Here is a 15,000-nt window from a genome sequence, read left to right on the forward strand (position 1 = left end):
CCAAAGTGGACAAGTGTGCTGTGGTCTGATGAGTCCACACTTCACATTGTCTTTGGACATCATGGATGTGGTGTCCTCCGGGCTAAAGAGGAAGAGGACCGTCCAGATTGTTCTCAGCACAGAGTCCAAAAGCCAGCATCTGTGATGGTATGGGGGGGGGGGGGGTTAGTGCCCATGGCATCATGGGTAACTTGCACATCTGTGAAGGCACCATTCATGCTGAAAGGTCCATACAGGTTTTGGAGCAACATGTGCTGCCATCCAAGCGAGGTCTTTTTCAGGGACGTCCCTGCTTATGTCAGCAAGACAATGCCAAGCCACATTCTGCAGGTGGTCCACCAGCGGGGCTTCGTAGTAAAAGAGAGGGGGTACTGGACTGGCCTGCCTGCAGTCCAGACCGGTCTCCCATTGAACATGTGTGGCGCATCATGAAGCACACAATACCACAACGGAGACCCCGGACTGGTGAGCAACTGAAGTCGTACATCAGCAAGGATGGGAAAGACGTCCACCTACAAAGCTTCAACAAGTAGTGTCCTCAGTTCCCAAACGCTTACTGGGTGGTGTTAAAAGGAAAGGTGGAGTAACACAGTGGGGAACATGCCCCTGTCCCACCTGCTCTGGAACGTGTTGCAGCATCACATTCACAATGAGGGAATATTTGAAAAAACCAATAAAGTTTATCAGTGTGAACATTAAACATCTGGTCTTTGTAGTGGATTCAGCTGAACAGAGGTGGGGAAGGATTTGCAGATCATTGTGTTCTGTTTTTATTCACCTTTTACACCACGTCCCAACTTCACTGGGATTGGGGTTTGTATGTATATATTATATATGTGTGTGTGTGTGTGTGTGTGTGTATGTGTTTATATATATATATATATAATTTATTTATTTATAATTTTTTTAATTGTGTGTGTGCAGCGTTCCATCCTCTGTTTCCATGGTTCCTGAAAAGTTGGGGGTTCAGGGTCGTCGTCGTTGGTTACACGTCCATCCTGAGTGGAGCCGGAGGAACGGTTCTGCTCTGCAGGCCCGCCTGGAGAAGAGAAGGTAAGAGAACCTCACCAGACCCGGATCAGAGCCAGATTAAAACCAGAGTGGTCAGATCAGAACAGCAGTAGAACCATGAGGCCTGCAGGGGGCAGAGCAGGACAGACTGGAGTTCTGCTCTACGCTCCTCAGATTGTAATGAACAGGTCAGAACGCAGAATCAAAGCATTTATAGGGAAGCTGGTTCTGTCGGCCGCCATATTGGAAACACTAACCATATGCCATGGAGAGCCATGTGTATGCAGGTGTTCATTCTAGCCAGACTCCACACCAGGAGATTTCACTGGTTAGTAACCCTTCAACCAAAGAGGAAGACTGTACCAGTGAGATCACTTGGTGTGGAGTCGGGTTGGGCTGAAAACCTGCATACACATGGCTCTCCATGTCACATGGTTAGCCACCGCTGTACTAGACGTCTAGTTCATCCAATGGAAGTCATCTACATTCCAGTTTCTGAGACACGATCAGTTACAGTCCACCGCCTCTGCAGTCATGGACAAGGTCTTTATGACACACAGACAACGGTGCTGATTGGCCAGTGTTGCTGACATCATGACGTCACATGGGCTTTATGACACACAGAGAACAGTGCTGATTGGCCAGTGTTGCTGACATCATGATGTCACATGGTCTTAATGAAACACAGACAACGGTGCTGATTGGCCAGTTTTGCTGACATCATGACGTCACATGGTCTTTATGACACACAGACAATGGTGCTGATTGGCCAGTGTTGCTGACATCATGATGTCACATGGTCTTAATGAAACACAGACAACGGTGCTGATTGGCCAGTGTTGCTGACATCATGATGTCACATGGGCTTTATGACACACAGAGAACAGTGCTGATTGGCCAGTGTTGCTGACATCATGATGTCACATGGTCTTTATGACACACAGAGAACAGTGCTGATTGGCCAGTTTTGCTGACATCATGACATCACATGGTCTTTATGACACACAGAGAACAGTGCTGATTGGCCAGTTTTGCTGACATCATGACATCACATGGTCTTTATGACACACAGAGAACAGTGCTGATTGGCCAGTTTTGCTGACATCATGACATCACATGGTCTTTATGACACACAGAGAACAGTGCTGATTGGCCAGTTTTGCTGACATCATGACATCACATGGTCTTTATGACACACAGACAATGGTGCTGATTGGCCAGTGTTGCTGACATCATGACATCACATGGTCTTTATGACACACAGACAATGGTGCTGATTGGCCAGTGTTGCTGACATCATAATGTCACATGGTCTTTATGACACACAGAGAACAGTGCTGATTGGCCAGTTTTGCTGACATCATGACATCACATGGTCTTTATGACACACAGACAATGGTGCTGATTGGCCAGTTTTGCTGACATCATAATGTCACATGGTCTTTATGACACACAGAGAACAGTGCTGATTGGCCAGTTTTGCTGACATCATGACATCACATGGTCTTTTGTTGTCAGTGCTGCCATCTTTAGTGTTTCAGTTTGTCCTGTAGTAAACTGATGGGGTGAGCTGTCCGCAGTATGATTTAAGGTGCTGATTGGCCAGTTTTGCTGACATCATGATGTCACATGGTCTTCACGACACACACAGAACAGTGCTGATTGGCCAGTTTTGCTGACATCATGATGTCACATGGTCTTCACGACACACACAGAGAACGGTGCTGATTGGCCAGTTATGCTGACATCATGATGTCACATGGTCTTTATGACACACAGAGAACAGTGCTGATTGGCCAGTTATGCTGACATCATGATGTCACATGGTCTTTCGTTGTCAGTGCTGCCATCTTTAGTGTTTCAGTTTGTCCTGTAGTAAACTGATGGGGCTAGCTGTCCGCAGTATGATTTAAGGTGTCAGAATTAACGTCACGCTGTCTGGTCTTCATGTGGATGAACTAGTGGGTCAGTGTCTTCCTCTGGATGGAGCAGTGGAACTTCCTTAGGCGGCGCTGACCCCACAGATTTACTTTGAAACCCTGTTCTGCTGTTAACAACAACGCTAACTATGACAGGAAGTAGAACAAGCCTAATGGGAGTCACTGTGTCTGTCTGTCCGTCTGTCTGTCTGTCTGTCTGTGTCACTTTTTCTCTGTGTGTCTGTCTGTGTGACTGTCTGTGTGTGTGTGTGTGTGTGTGTGACTGTGTGTGTGTGTGTGTGTGTGTGTGTGTGTCTACAGTCACTCCTGTGTGTCCAGAAGGAGGGTGTCTGTGCTGTGCTCCAGCGAAGGTAAGTCCTCTTTGCTCCATCTTGTTGTGTTGGTGGTCGTTGTGATGGTTGTTGTGGTGGTCGTTGTGGTGGTTGTTGTGATGGTTGTTGTGGTGGTTGTTGTGGTGGTCGTTGTGATGGTTGTTGTGATGGTCGTTGTGATGGTTGTTGTGGTGGTCGTTGTGATGGTTGTTGTGGTGGTCGTTGTGATGGTTGTTGTGGTGGTTGTTGTGGTGGTCGTTGTGGTGGTTGTTGTGATGGTTGTTGTGGTGGTTGTTGTGGTGGTTGTTGTGATGGTTGTTGTGGTGGTCGTTGTGATGGTTTATGTGACGTTGATGTGATGGTCGTTGTGGTGGTTGTGATGGTTTTTGTTATGTTGTTGTGATAGTTGATGTGATGGTCGTTGTGATGGTCGTTGTGATGGTCGTTGCGGTGGTTGTTGCGGTGGTTGTTGTGATGGTTGTTGGGATGTTGTTGTGATGGTTGTTGTGATGGTTGTTGTGGTGGTCGTTGTGGTGGTTGTTGTGGTGGTCGTTGTGATGGTTGTTGTGGTGGTCGTTGTGATGGTTGTTGTGGTGGTTGTTGTGGTGGTCGTTGTGGTGGTTGTTGTGATGGTTGTTGTGGTGGTTGTTGTGGTGGTTGTTGTGATGGTTGTTGTGGTGGTCGTTGTGGTGGTTGTTGTGGTGGTTGTTGTGGTGGTTGTTGTGATGGTTGTTGTGGTGGTCGTTGTGGTGGTTGTTGTGATGGTTGTTGTGACGGTTATTGGGACGGTTGAATTGGGTTGTGTAATGAAAGTTCATGTGATGTGTTATGTGACCCACCAACACTTCTGACCTCTGCATGGAGATATATTGCTCACATGACCTGTCTCCTCTCCGTCTGTCCCTCTCTCTCCTGCTCTCTCTCCGTGTTTGGTCAGATTGTGGATTGCGTCCTGCGGTGGGCGTGTCTCTCTCCAGGAAGAAGAGGATTCTGGGAGGTCGGGTGTCCAGGCCCGGCTGGTGGCCTTGGCAGTGCTCGCTGCAGAGTGGTCACAGCGGACACATCTGTGGCTGCGTTCTGATTGGCCGTCGCTGGGCTCTGACTGTTGCCCACTGCTTCGAGGGGTGTGTGTGTGTGTGTGTGTGTGTGTGTGTGTGTGTGTGTCTTTATAAATACTATATTTAGTGATGTTCCATCCAGATATTCACCTTTCAAACCTTTCCTGCCTGTGTTTATCCCTCTCTTTCGGTCTCTGTCTGTCTGTCTGTCTGTCTGTCTGTCTGTCTGTCTGTCTCTCTCCGCCTCTGTTTCTCTCTGTCGCTCTCTCTCTCTCCCCCCCTCTCTGTCTCTCTGTCTGTCTCTCTCTCTCCCCCTCTCTGTCTCTCTGTCTGTCTCTGTTTCTCTGTCTGTCTCTCTCTCTCCCTCTGTCTGTCTCTCTGTTGTTTCTCTCTGTGTGTGTCTGTCTCTGTCTGTCTGTCTCTCTTTCTGTCTGTCTGTCTGTCTGTCTGTCTGTCTGTCTGTCTGTCTGTCTCTCTTTCTGTCTGTGTCTCTCTCTCCGTCTTTCTGTGTCTCTCCCAGGAGAGAGAGTCCTGACCTGTGGAAGGTGGTGTTTGGTTTGAATAACTTGGACCACCCCGGTGCACATGGTCAGAGCAGAGGTGTGCGCTCTATCATTGCACACCCGCGGTACAACCGGGCGGTGGTTGACTATGACATCAGTGTTATAGAGCTGGACTCAGAGGTGAGACAGACAGACAGAGAGAGAGTTGAAGAGAGAGAGAGATGGAGAGAGAGTTGAAGAGAGAGAGAGAGAGAGAGAGAGAGAGAGAGAGAGAGAGAGAGAGAGAGAGAGAGAGTTGGAGAGAGAGAGAGATGGAGAGAGAGTTGAAGAGAGAGAGAGAGAGACGGAGAGAGAGTTGAAGAGAGAGAGAGAGAGAGAGAGAGAGAGAGAGAGAGTTGGAGAGAGAGAGAGAGTTGGAGAGAGAGAGAGTGAGAGAGAGAGAGAGAGAGAGAGAGAGAGAGAGAGAGAGAGAGAGAGAGAGAGAGAGAGAGAGAGAGAGAGTTGGAGAGAGTTGGAGAGAGAGAGTTGGAGAGAGTTGGAGAGAGAGAGCCTCTTCTGTTTGTCAGCCGGTGAACATTAGTTTCTAGTTTTCTAAGAAGTTCAGTGTAGTAAAACATCTTTTATCATTTTACCTAAAAGTACAGTCACAATGAATACATCTGTTTCTATGCTTGTCCGCAGTGTATTGGTACTCATAGTACTGATAGTACTTATGGTATTGATGGTACTAATATTTAGCTGTATTAAAACGTGGCAAAAGTGATGCTAAGATGGTACCCCTGTCACAGGTGGGAGGTAGTGTTGTATTACTGATTGTATTTATACTTTGTTGTGTGATATACAATATTGTAGTTCTGATAGTATTTGTACTGTGTTTTTTTGGTATATGATATCATAGTTGTGATAGTATTTGTACTGTGCTTTTTCATATATAATATTGTAGTTCTGATAGTATTTGTACTGTTTTGTGTGGTATATAATATTGGCATTCTGATAGTATGTTACCCCATGGACCCACCACCAACTTCCGGCATTGCAGACTGGTCCTCGGATGCGGGAGGTGGAGCGGTACCAACTAGATATAGTTGGGCTCACCTCCACACATAGCATGGAATCTGGTACCAAATTCTTGGAGACGGGCTGGACTCTACTTTTCCGGAGTTGGCCAAGGTGGCAGGTGCCGGGCGGGTGTGGGGATACTCACAAGTCCCCGGTTGAGTGCCGCTGCGTTGGAGTTCTCCCCGGGGAATGAGAGGGTCACCTCTGTAAAACTGCGAGTCACTGGGGGAAAGGCTCTGACTGTTGTATGTGCTTATGCACCGAATAGCAGTTTGGAGTATCCGGCCTTCTTGGAGTCTCTGGGTGGTGTCCTGGGTAGGGACACTCTACAGTTCTGCTGGGGTACTTCAATGCTCATGTGGGCAGCGATGGAGAAACCTAGAGGGGCGTGATTGGGAGGAACGGCCTCCCCGATTTGAACCCAAGCAGTGCCTTGTTATTGGACTTCTGTGTGAGTCATGGATTGGCCATAGCAAACACCATGTTCGAACATAAGGTAGTTCATAAGTGTACTTGGTACCAGAACACCTTAGGCCGAAGATCGATGATAGATTTTGTGGTCGTATCATCAGATCTGCAGCCGTATGTTTTGGACACTCGGGTGAGGAGAGGACCAGAGCTGTCAACTGATCACCACCTGGTGGTGAGTTGGATCAGATGGCGGGGAAGGCTGCTGGACAGACCTGGCAAACCCAAACGTGTAGTGAGGGTGAACTGGGAACGTCTGGCAGAGGCCCCTATCTGTGAGGTCTTCAACATCCACCCCCAGAAGAAGTTCTCGTGTATCTGGAGGGAGGCTGGGGGCATAGAGTCTGAGTGGGCCATGTTCAAATTCTCTATTGCTGATGTGGCAGGTAGGAACTGTGGTCATAAGGTCATCGGTGCCTGTCGAGGTGGCAACCTAAGAACCTTCTGGTGGACACCGGCGGTGAGGGAAGCCGTCAGGCTGAAGAAGGAGGCCTTTTGGCTTGGTTGGCCCAGGGGTCTCCTGGAGCAGCAGACAGGTACCGGGAGGCCTCGCGGAAACAAAAACTCGAGTGTGGAAGGAGTTCAGCGAGACTATGGAGGAGGACTTTCGGTTGGCCTCAAGGAAGTTCTGGCAAACCGTCCGGCGACTCAGAAAGGGGAAGCAGGGCCTGACTCAGGCTGTGTTCAGCCGGGGAGGGGAACTGCTGACCCAGACTGGAGATGTTGTCGGGTGGTGGAAAGAACACTTTGAGGAGCTCCTGAACCCAGATAACACATCCTCAGTGGAGGAGGTAGAGTCTGAAGCCCCACCCATATCCCTGGCAGAGGTCTCTGAGGTAGTTAAGAAGCTCCTCGGTGGCAAGGCTCTGGGTGTGGATGAGATTCACCCTGAGATGCTGAAGGTTCTGGACATTGTTTGGCTGTCTCGGATGACATGCCTCTTCATTGTCACGTGGAGGTCGGGGACAGTACCTGTAGAGTGGCAGACTGGGGTGATGGTTCCCATATTTAAAAAAGGGGGACCGGCGGGTGTGCTCCAATTATTGGGGCATCACACTGCTCAGCCTCCCAGGGAAAGTCTACTCTAAGTTGTTGGAAAGGATGCTCCACTCGATTGTCGAACCTTGGATCCAGCAAAAATAATGTGGATTCTGTCCTGGCTGTGGAACAACGGACCAACTCTTTACCCTTGCGGAAGTGTTGAGGGAGGCATGGGAGTTTGACCAGCCAATCTACTTACGTTTTGTGGACTTGGAGAAGGCTTACGACCGTGTACCCCGGGGCACTCTGTGGGGGGTACTGCGGGAGTATGGGGTACTGGGGCAGTTGCTACAAGCCATCTGGTCCTTGTATAACCAAAGTGAAAGCTGTGTCCACTTTCTCAGCACAAAGTCAAACACGTTTCCGGTGGGTGTCGGACTCCGCCAAGGTTGTCCCTTGTCTCCGATTCTGTTTGTGATATTCATGAACAGGATCTCAAGGTGCAGCCAAGGTGAGGAGTGTGTCCATTTTGGGAACCTCAGAATTGCATATCTGCTCTTCGCAGGTGATGTGGTTTTGTTGGCTTCATCAGAACGTGGACCTACAGCGCGCACTGGGCTGGAATTAGAGTCAGCCCCCCCAAGTCTGAGGCGATGGTTCTCGGGATGAGTTGTTGTTGCTTCAAGTGAAGAAGTTCAAGAATCTTGGGGTCTTGTTCATGAGCAAGGGTAGGATAGAGTGGCGTATTGACAGGCGTATTGGTGCGGCATCAGCAGTAATGTGGATGTTGTACCGGACCGTTATGGTGAAGAGGGAGCTGAGCCGGAAGGCAAAGCTCCCAATTTACCAGTCAATCTTCGTTCCAACCCTCACCTATGGTCATGAGCTTTGGGTAGTGACTGAAAGGGTGAGATGGCGGATACAAGTGGCTGAAATGAGTATCCTCCGTAGGGTGTGTGGGCTCAGCCTTAGAGATAGGGTGGAGAGCTCGAACATCAGGAGGGAGCTTGGAGTAGAGTCGCTGCTCCTCCACGTCGAAAGGAGCCAGTTGAGGTGGTTTGAGCATCTGATTAGGATGCCTCCTGGGTGCCTTCCTTTGGAGGTTTTCTGGCCACGTCCAACTAGGAGGAGACCCCGGGGTAGACCCAGAACTTGTCAGAGGCACTACATGTCCAATCTGGCCTGGGAACACCTTGGGATCCTCCAGGAGGAGCTGGAGGGTGTTGTTCAAGAGAGGGACATCTGGAGTGCCGTACTTAGCTTGTTGCCACCGCGACCCGAACCCGGAGAAGTGGCTGATGATGAGATGATATGATGATAGTATGTGTACTGTGTTGTGTGGTATATAATATTGTAGTTCTGATAGTATGTGTACTGTGTTGTGTGGTATATAATATTGTAGTTCTGATAGTATGTGTACTGTGTTGTGTGGTATATAATATTGTAGTTCTGATAGTATGTGTACTGTGTTGTGTGGTATATAATATTGTAGTTCTGATAGTATTTGTACTGTGTTGTGTTGCAGATTGAGGAGACTGCCTATGTGAGGCCAGTGTGTTTGCCTCTTTCTGGACAGCTGCCCCGACCTGACACCTACTGTTACATCACGGGCTGGGGTCATATGGGCAACCGCAGTAAATACCTACACACACACGCGCACACACACTTTTTTATAAATGACTCTTAAGTTTTATGTTTGAATATTTAAATTTTGTGTGTGTGTGTGTGTGTGTGTGTGTGTGTGTGTGTGTGTGTGTGTGTGTGTGTGTGTGTGTGTGCAGTGCCCTTTAAGCTGCAGGAGGGTGTAGTTCGCATCATCTCGGTGTCTCAGTGTCAGTCTTACTTTGATATGAAGACCATCACATCCAGGATGCTGTGTGCCGGTTACGAGGCGGGAACCATCGACTCCTGCATGGTAGGACACCACATCCATTCATCTCTCCTTCTCCCGCTCATTATGACAGTGAGGTTCCCTCTCTAGCCTCTTACCTCCATATTTCATATTCATATCATTTCTTCACCCCTGTGAAAAACTGATGTGAATCTAGAAGTTGTCATTTCTGCTCATGTTTATTTCATAATTCATATTCATCAACAATTCTGATACTTTAGACAAGTTTCTAGAAGTTAAATGATTGTGTGTGTGTGTGTGTGTGTGTGTGTGTGTGTGTGTGTGTGTGTGTGTGTGTGTGTGTGTTCAGGGGGACAGCGGCGGTCCATTGGTGTGTGAGGAGGTCGGTGGTTCTGGTGCTGGGGGCCGGTGGACGTTGTTTGGGCTGACTTCCTGGGGGAGTGTGTGTTTCAGTAAGGTGCTGGGGCCCGGCGTGTACAGCAACGTCACACACTTCATCCCCTGGATTCAGAGACAGATCTACCTACACACATACCTGCTGGACTAGACACACACACACACACACACACACACACACACATTCTCAACTGTAGACTTGCACTCATGCGTTTGTGGGCTAAGCCGCATGAACTCTGACCTGAAAAAGAACAAGAAAGACAGAGAGGAAGAACGAGAGAAAATGTGAACACTTCGTCTTCTCTCTACTTCCTGACTTTAGCATTCCAAGAGGAAGTGATGTCATCGTCAAGCTGTCTTTTATGTCAACATTCAGCCACACATACACACACAGTCGTGGCCTGCAGCTCTTTGTTGTGCCTGCGTCCCTCCATAGTGTTGCTGTTGCCGCTGCCTGGCCAGAAGAGGCGTTGTTTCCAGTCAGTATGAGAATATAAACTGTTCCTCTCTGTCATCACAAACTTTTTTACATCAAAAATATTTTACATACAAATGTTCGACGTACAAATATTTGATCTTTCAGATAGAAAAACGTATAAAAGCTCATTGCTTCAAACTGGTTTTCAATGGTATCCAGCAGAAGCCACAGCTGCTGTCTCCCTCATGCCTCTGGTAGCCGCTGTTAGCGGTTGTTAGCAGCTATTAGCGGTTGTTGTTAGCAGCTGTTAGCGGTTGTTGTTAGCAGCTGTTAGCGGTTGTTGTTAGCAGCTGTTAGCGGTTGTTGTTAGCGGCTGTTAGCGGTTGTTGTTAGCGGCTGTTAGCGGTTGTTGTTAGCTGCTGTTAGCGGTTGTTAGCAGCTGTTAGCGGTTGTTAGCAGCTGTTAGCGGTTGTTGTTAGCTGCTGTTAGCGGTTGTTGTTAGCTGCTGTTAGCGGTTGTTGTTAGCGGCTGTTAGCGGTTGTTGTTAGCTGCTGTTAGCGGTTGTTAGCAGCTGTTAGCGGTTGTTAAAAGCTGTAGCATTAACCAGAGACCGGGGTGGGGGGGTAGGGAATATCTCAATGCCTGCACTCGTACTGTGTGTTTGGGTGCTGAGGAACTTGTGAAATATAATCTGTTTTAAACACAAGCTCACATTTAGACAAAAACACTTGAGATATCCGGGTGTGTTCTTCATCTGCTCACTTTAATGGAGGACACATTGGTTGGGGACTTGACGAACTTGAGATACACAAAGGCTCCAGGTTTTCCTCAACCATGATGCCCTATGTGATAACTTTACATGGTAAAATATTTTAATTGTTTCTAATCTTTTAATGACACATTCGGTTTAGCTTAAGAGCCTTCGCTATGGCCTATTCGTACGGCAGGAAATGTTAGTGTGGAAGTGACGTGTTGTAGGTAACGTCCCTTAGTAGGTGCCAGAGGCCTGCTGGACGCTAAACACATTCACACATGATCAGCAGTCAAACTGCTCTGCGCTGGCTGTGCCATGGTTATCCTAAGGTGAGAGTGGTGGCGACCACCAAGGCAGAAGTGCTACCCTTGGTGTGGCGCATCGCTCAAAATTGCCACCGAGCGCAGTGCACCTTGGTTGCCGTTGAACCTTCAAAATACAACCAATGAGATAACAGCTGTATGTGACATAGCCAGAAGCAACACATGCAAGCAGAGGAGGTAGAGAATGATGGAAGGAAAAGTTCCCCAAACTCTTGTAATGACCACAGATGACTAGATTTGCTAGCCCTTGGCTAACGGGTTGGACCCTTTAGTCGACTGGTTAACGTAGTCGCCTGTCGTGCGGGAGATCCGGGTTCACGTCCCGGCTGTGGCGGTTCCCGGGCTGCCCCCTGAATTCGCTACACTCTATAACACAACATAAAAAACATGCCACGATCTCGGCAGGAAAAGTAATGCATGGTGAAATGTCACAAGTCATATGGAGCTACCAGGTTTGTGAATAGCCATTACGAACTTAGGTAAATCTAATGCTAAAGTTAGCTTAGCTTTGATGACGTATACCTGCGCTGCGCTTTGTCTCTGCACCAGACGTTTGCACTCCCCAAATAGCAAAATTGTTGTGGCCCGGACCTGTCCCACACCCGACACTTCATCTGGCCCACATACTGCGTGCAATGATGGCACTTAGGCGGTCCGCTACTGTTTGCCAGATCTGGGCCAGAACCAAGCCATAGCAATGCTGCATTTGCCACATATTTGCCAGAGGTGGCCATATTTGTTCTGTGATGTTTGGGCCATATGCACCATTTACCACACGGGGCACTTCAGGGACACAAACAGACTACATGTTGCCCAGAGCGCCACATCTTTGCCAAGAAAGACCCACATTTGATTTGGCATATTTGGGCCGTATTTGCTAATATACATGTGGGCCACTTCAGGCTCACATCCATTTTGACAGGGCCAGAAGAAGATCACCAGTGCTGCCTCATTGGCTGAAGTGGCCCACATCTGGATGCTGTCTGGGTCTGTGCCCTATCTCACGGTGAGCAAAGAGCAAATGTATCACCTGAAGGCACCCTGATGCTAATTTGTGACCGTGGATGAGGGAAGTACATGAAATACTTAGGAAGTGGTAACAGTCAAAAGAAAAAAAGATCTGCCAAAGGCAAAAAAGCCAAGAGGGAATATGAAAAATAGCTTTTAAAAACACGAGTGTTTCTCTGAAACACATTTACAAGATGGAATGGTTTAACAATTCAACAAAAGATGACAAGGAATGAGTCAGTGTGAACAACTGGCAGGTAAACTCAGAATCAGAGTCATTGCCAAGTACAAGAACATACAGGGAATCTGTCTTGGTATGTCGGTCCAAGAGGGAAAAAAACAACAGTAAATAGTAAAGATAAAAGTTAAAAAGAATACCCATCCATCCATCCATTATCTGAACTGCTTATCTTGCTCTCAGGGTCGTGGGGATGCTGACGCCTTTCCCAGCAGCCACTGGGCGGCAGGCGGGGAGACACCCTGGACAGGCAGTAAGGTGCAGTCAACACTGGTTCAATTGAACATAAGACCACGTGGCAGAAATTAAAACAAAATGACCCTGCTAGTCACGCTTATCATGCATTTATAGTTGCGTTAGCTAGATGTGTCGCCTGGAGTTCTATATTGCGCTCTGTCGTTTTGATGCCTGTGTGGTCATTAAAATGTCATGTTCTGTTGCTAATGCGGCTTAAAAACGACACGTTATTTAAAAAAAACGTGTTTCCATTCCATGTTTGTGTTGCTCCTCCGTGTTCGCGTGTTTGTTGTCTGACGTCATCAGAAGCGGTTGCTGTGTCAGGCTGCAGTTGTGAATTCTGTAGTCCACTGACTTCCGGTTTCTACTGCAGCGTTCATACCAGTTTCCCGTTTGTTGGCGTGTGGCATATTTTTCGCGATTCCCGCAAGACGCCTTCAAGACGTCCGCATACTCGTCCTCAGAAGTGTGGACGTAACTTGATGTGCACAACCTGAAACTCTTCCCCCGTGTGCCGGTAGGTGCGGGGCAAAGTGTGCGGACAGTTGTGTGCATGTGTTGACATTTATCCATGGCAAATCTTGCAGATATCGCGAAAAATATGCCGTTGTCAACGCGCAACAAACAGGAAGCTGGTATGACCGCTGTAGTAGAAACCGGAAGTGAGTGGACTAGAGTTGTGCACAGAGCCGATATTAAAAGTTGTTATTATTATTATTATTATTATTATATTGCTGTTATTTCTCACTAAATCCACTTTTGAAAAACGTGTGGTGCGATATCAACAGTCCATTTTGGGAAGTGAAGCTAATCTGGAAATGTCTCCGCCAGCTCAGTGTCGCACAACAGCAGCAAGTCTCGCTCGTCTCAAACTAAACTGAAGTTTTCTATCTGTTTGTACTCCCGAGTTTAACTCGTCCAGCACGTACATGTACCCCTGAAGAGTGGGTATTTGTACTGCGACTACTTGATGCTGAGAAACGGCGTGTTGGCCGAGGTGTCGGTTACCCACAATGCTTCACTCTATAGCGTCTGTAGGCTGTCACCTCAGCTCCCGCGTGCGTGCGTGTGTGTACGAATGATCACAACACACGCGCACGCGCAGCCCTCCGGTCTATCTGGTCTGGAACATTCCAACTGTTGTTTTGATTTTGTTTTTCTAAGAATATTTTTCTACTGCTTTTTGTAACGTTACGCTGATGATGCATTACTGGTGTGTGTGTGTGTGTGTGTGTGTGTGTGTGTGTGAGATAGCTATCATGTAAACAGAATTGACTCGACTCGATCTCTCCGTCTCCTCATTCTTGCGCTCCCACAATGTGTTATATTTTATCACTGCTGAAGATGATGAAGATGACGAGTATTCTGGGTCACTCAGTATTTTAAGGCTTGTCTGAACAGATTATATGTTTTGTGTCAACTGTGAAATATTTAGTTTGTATAACCTGATAACCCACAAATAAACCTGTACCCACTATTTCCAGTCTGCGTCTCAGTGTGTGTGTGTGTGTGTGAGAGTGTGTTGACTCAGATCATGTATTAAGACGTGTCACTCTTTCCTAGTCTCTTCCTCTTCCTCTCGGCCAGAAATAACGGTGTGTGTGATCCACAGGAGGAAGACTGGTCACGTGGTTCAGATGAGTCCACAGATGAGTCCACGGTTTTCCGTCTGTCCCGAGTGTTTATCTGAGCCACTGACTGGTCTGAGGCTGACCGGTCAGTCACTCCTCTTCCTCTGATGAAGAGGTGCAGAGAAAGGTTTAAGCTGCCAGCATCACAGGAATGGTTACCTTGAACACTGGAAATGTCACACGCGCACACACAGACGGACACAGACACACAGACACACACATCCTAACATTATCAAAAAGCTTCCTGACAACATGTAAACTAATTACAATTGGTTTGACTGTCACACTGCAGAGTGACAGCATCATTCCGGCCATGACACCTTCCATCTATCTGTCTCTCTCTCTTTCTGTCTTTCTGTCTCTCTTTGTCTTTTTCTCTCTCTTTCTGTCTTTCTCTCTCTCTCTCTCTCTCTCTCTCTCTCTGTCTCTCTTTGTCTTTTTCTCTCTCTTTCTGTCTCTCTCTCTCTGTCTCTCTTTGTCTTTTTCTCTCTCTTTCTGTCTTTCTGTCTCTCTTTGTCTTTTTCTCTCTCTTTCTGTCTTTCTCTCTCTCTCTCTCTCTCTCTCTCTCTCTCTCTCTCTGTCTCTCTTTGTCTTTTTCTCTCTCTTTCTGTCTCTCTCTCTCTGTCTCTCTTTGTCTTTTTCTCTCTCTTTCTGTCCGTCTCTCTGTGTCTGCCCGTGTCTCTCTCTGTGTCTCTCTGACTCTCGTTCTGTCTCTGTCTCTCTCTACTGCATGCTGGGAGGTTGGGTGTGTTAGCGTGAGAGGGTGTTGACTGCAATATGTCTTTTAAATGTATTGAGAAATGGAGTATGGG

The 15,000-nt window shown here is 47.7% G+C and overlaps 1 protein-coding gene across 1 annotated transcript in view; it reads left to right on the top strand.

Moving 5' to 3' along the window:
• Window positions 1-10,176, top strand: part of corin (corin, serine peptidase) — a 109,601-nt gene extending 99,425 nt beyond the window's left edge. Inside the window, exons 17-23 of the mRNA XM_056300461.1 lie at window positions 925-1,053; window positions 3,252-3,314; window positions 4,195-4,386; window positions 4,841-5,003; window positions 8,857-8,965; window positions 9,113-9,246; window positions 9,533-10,176. Of these exons, the coding sequence (XP_056156436.1) occupies window positions 925-1,053; window positions 3,252-3,314; window positions 4,195-4,386; window positions 4,841-5,003; window positions 8,857-8,965; window positions 9,113-9,246; window positions 9,533-9,730 (988 nt within the window). The 3' untranslated portion in view covers window positions 9,731-10,176. The remainder of the gene's footprint in view (window positions 1-924; window positions 1,054-3,251; window positions 3,315-4,194; window positions 4,387-4,840; window positions 5,004-8,856; window positions 8,966-9,112; window positions 9,247-9,532) is intronic.
• Window positions 10,177-15,000: the final 4,824 nt, after the last annotated feature.

This window comes from Lampris incognitus, chromosome 20, assembly GCF_029633865.1.
Source record: "Lampris incognitus isolate fLamInc1 chromosome 20, fLamInc1.hap2, whole genome shotgun sequence".
Taxonomy (NCBI): Eukaryota; Metazoa; Chordata; class Actinopteri; order Lampriformes; family Lampridae; genus Lampris; species Lampris incognitus.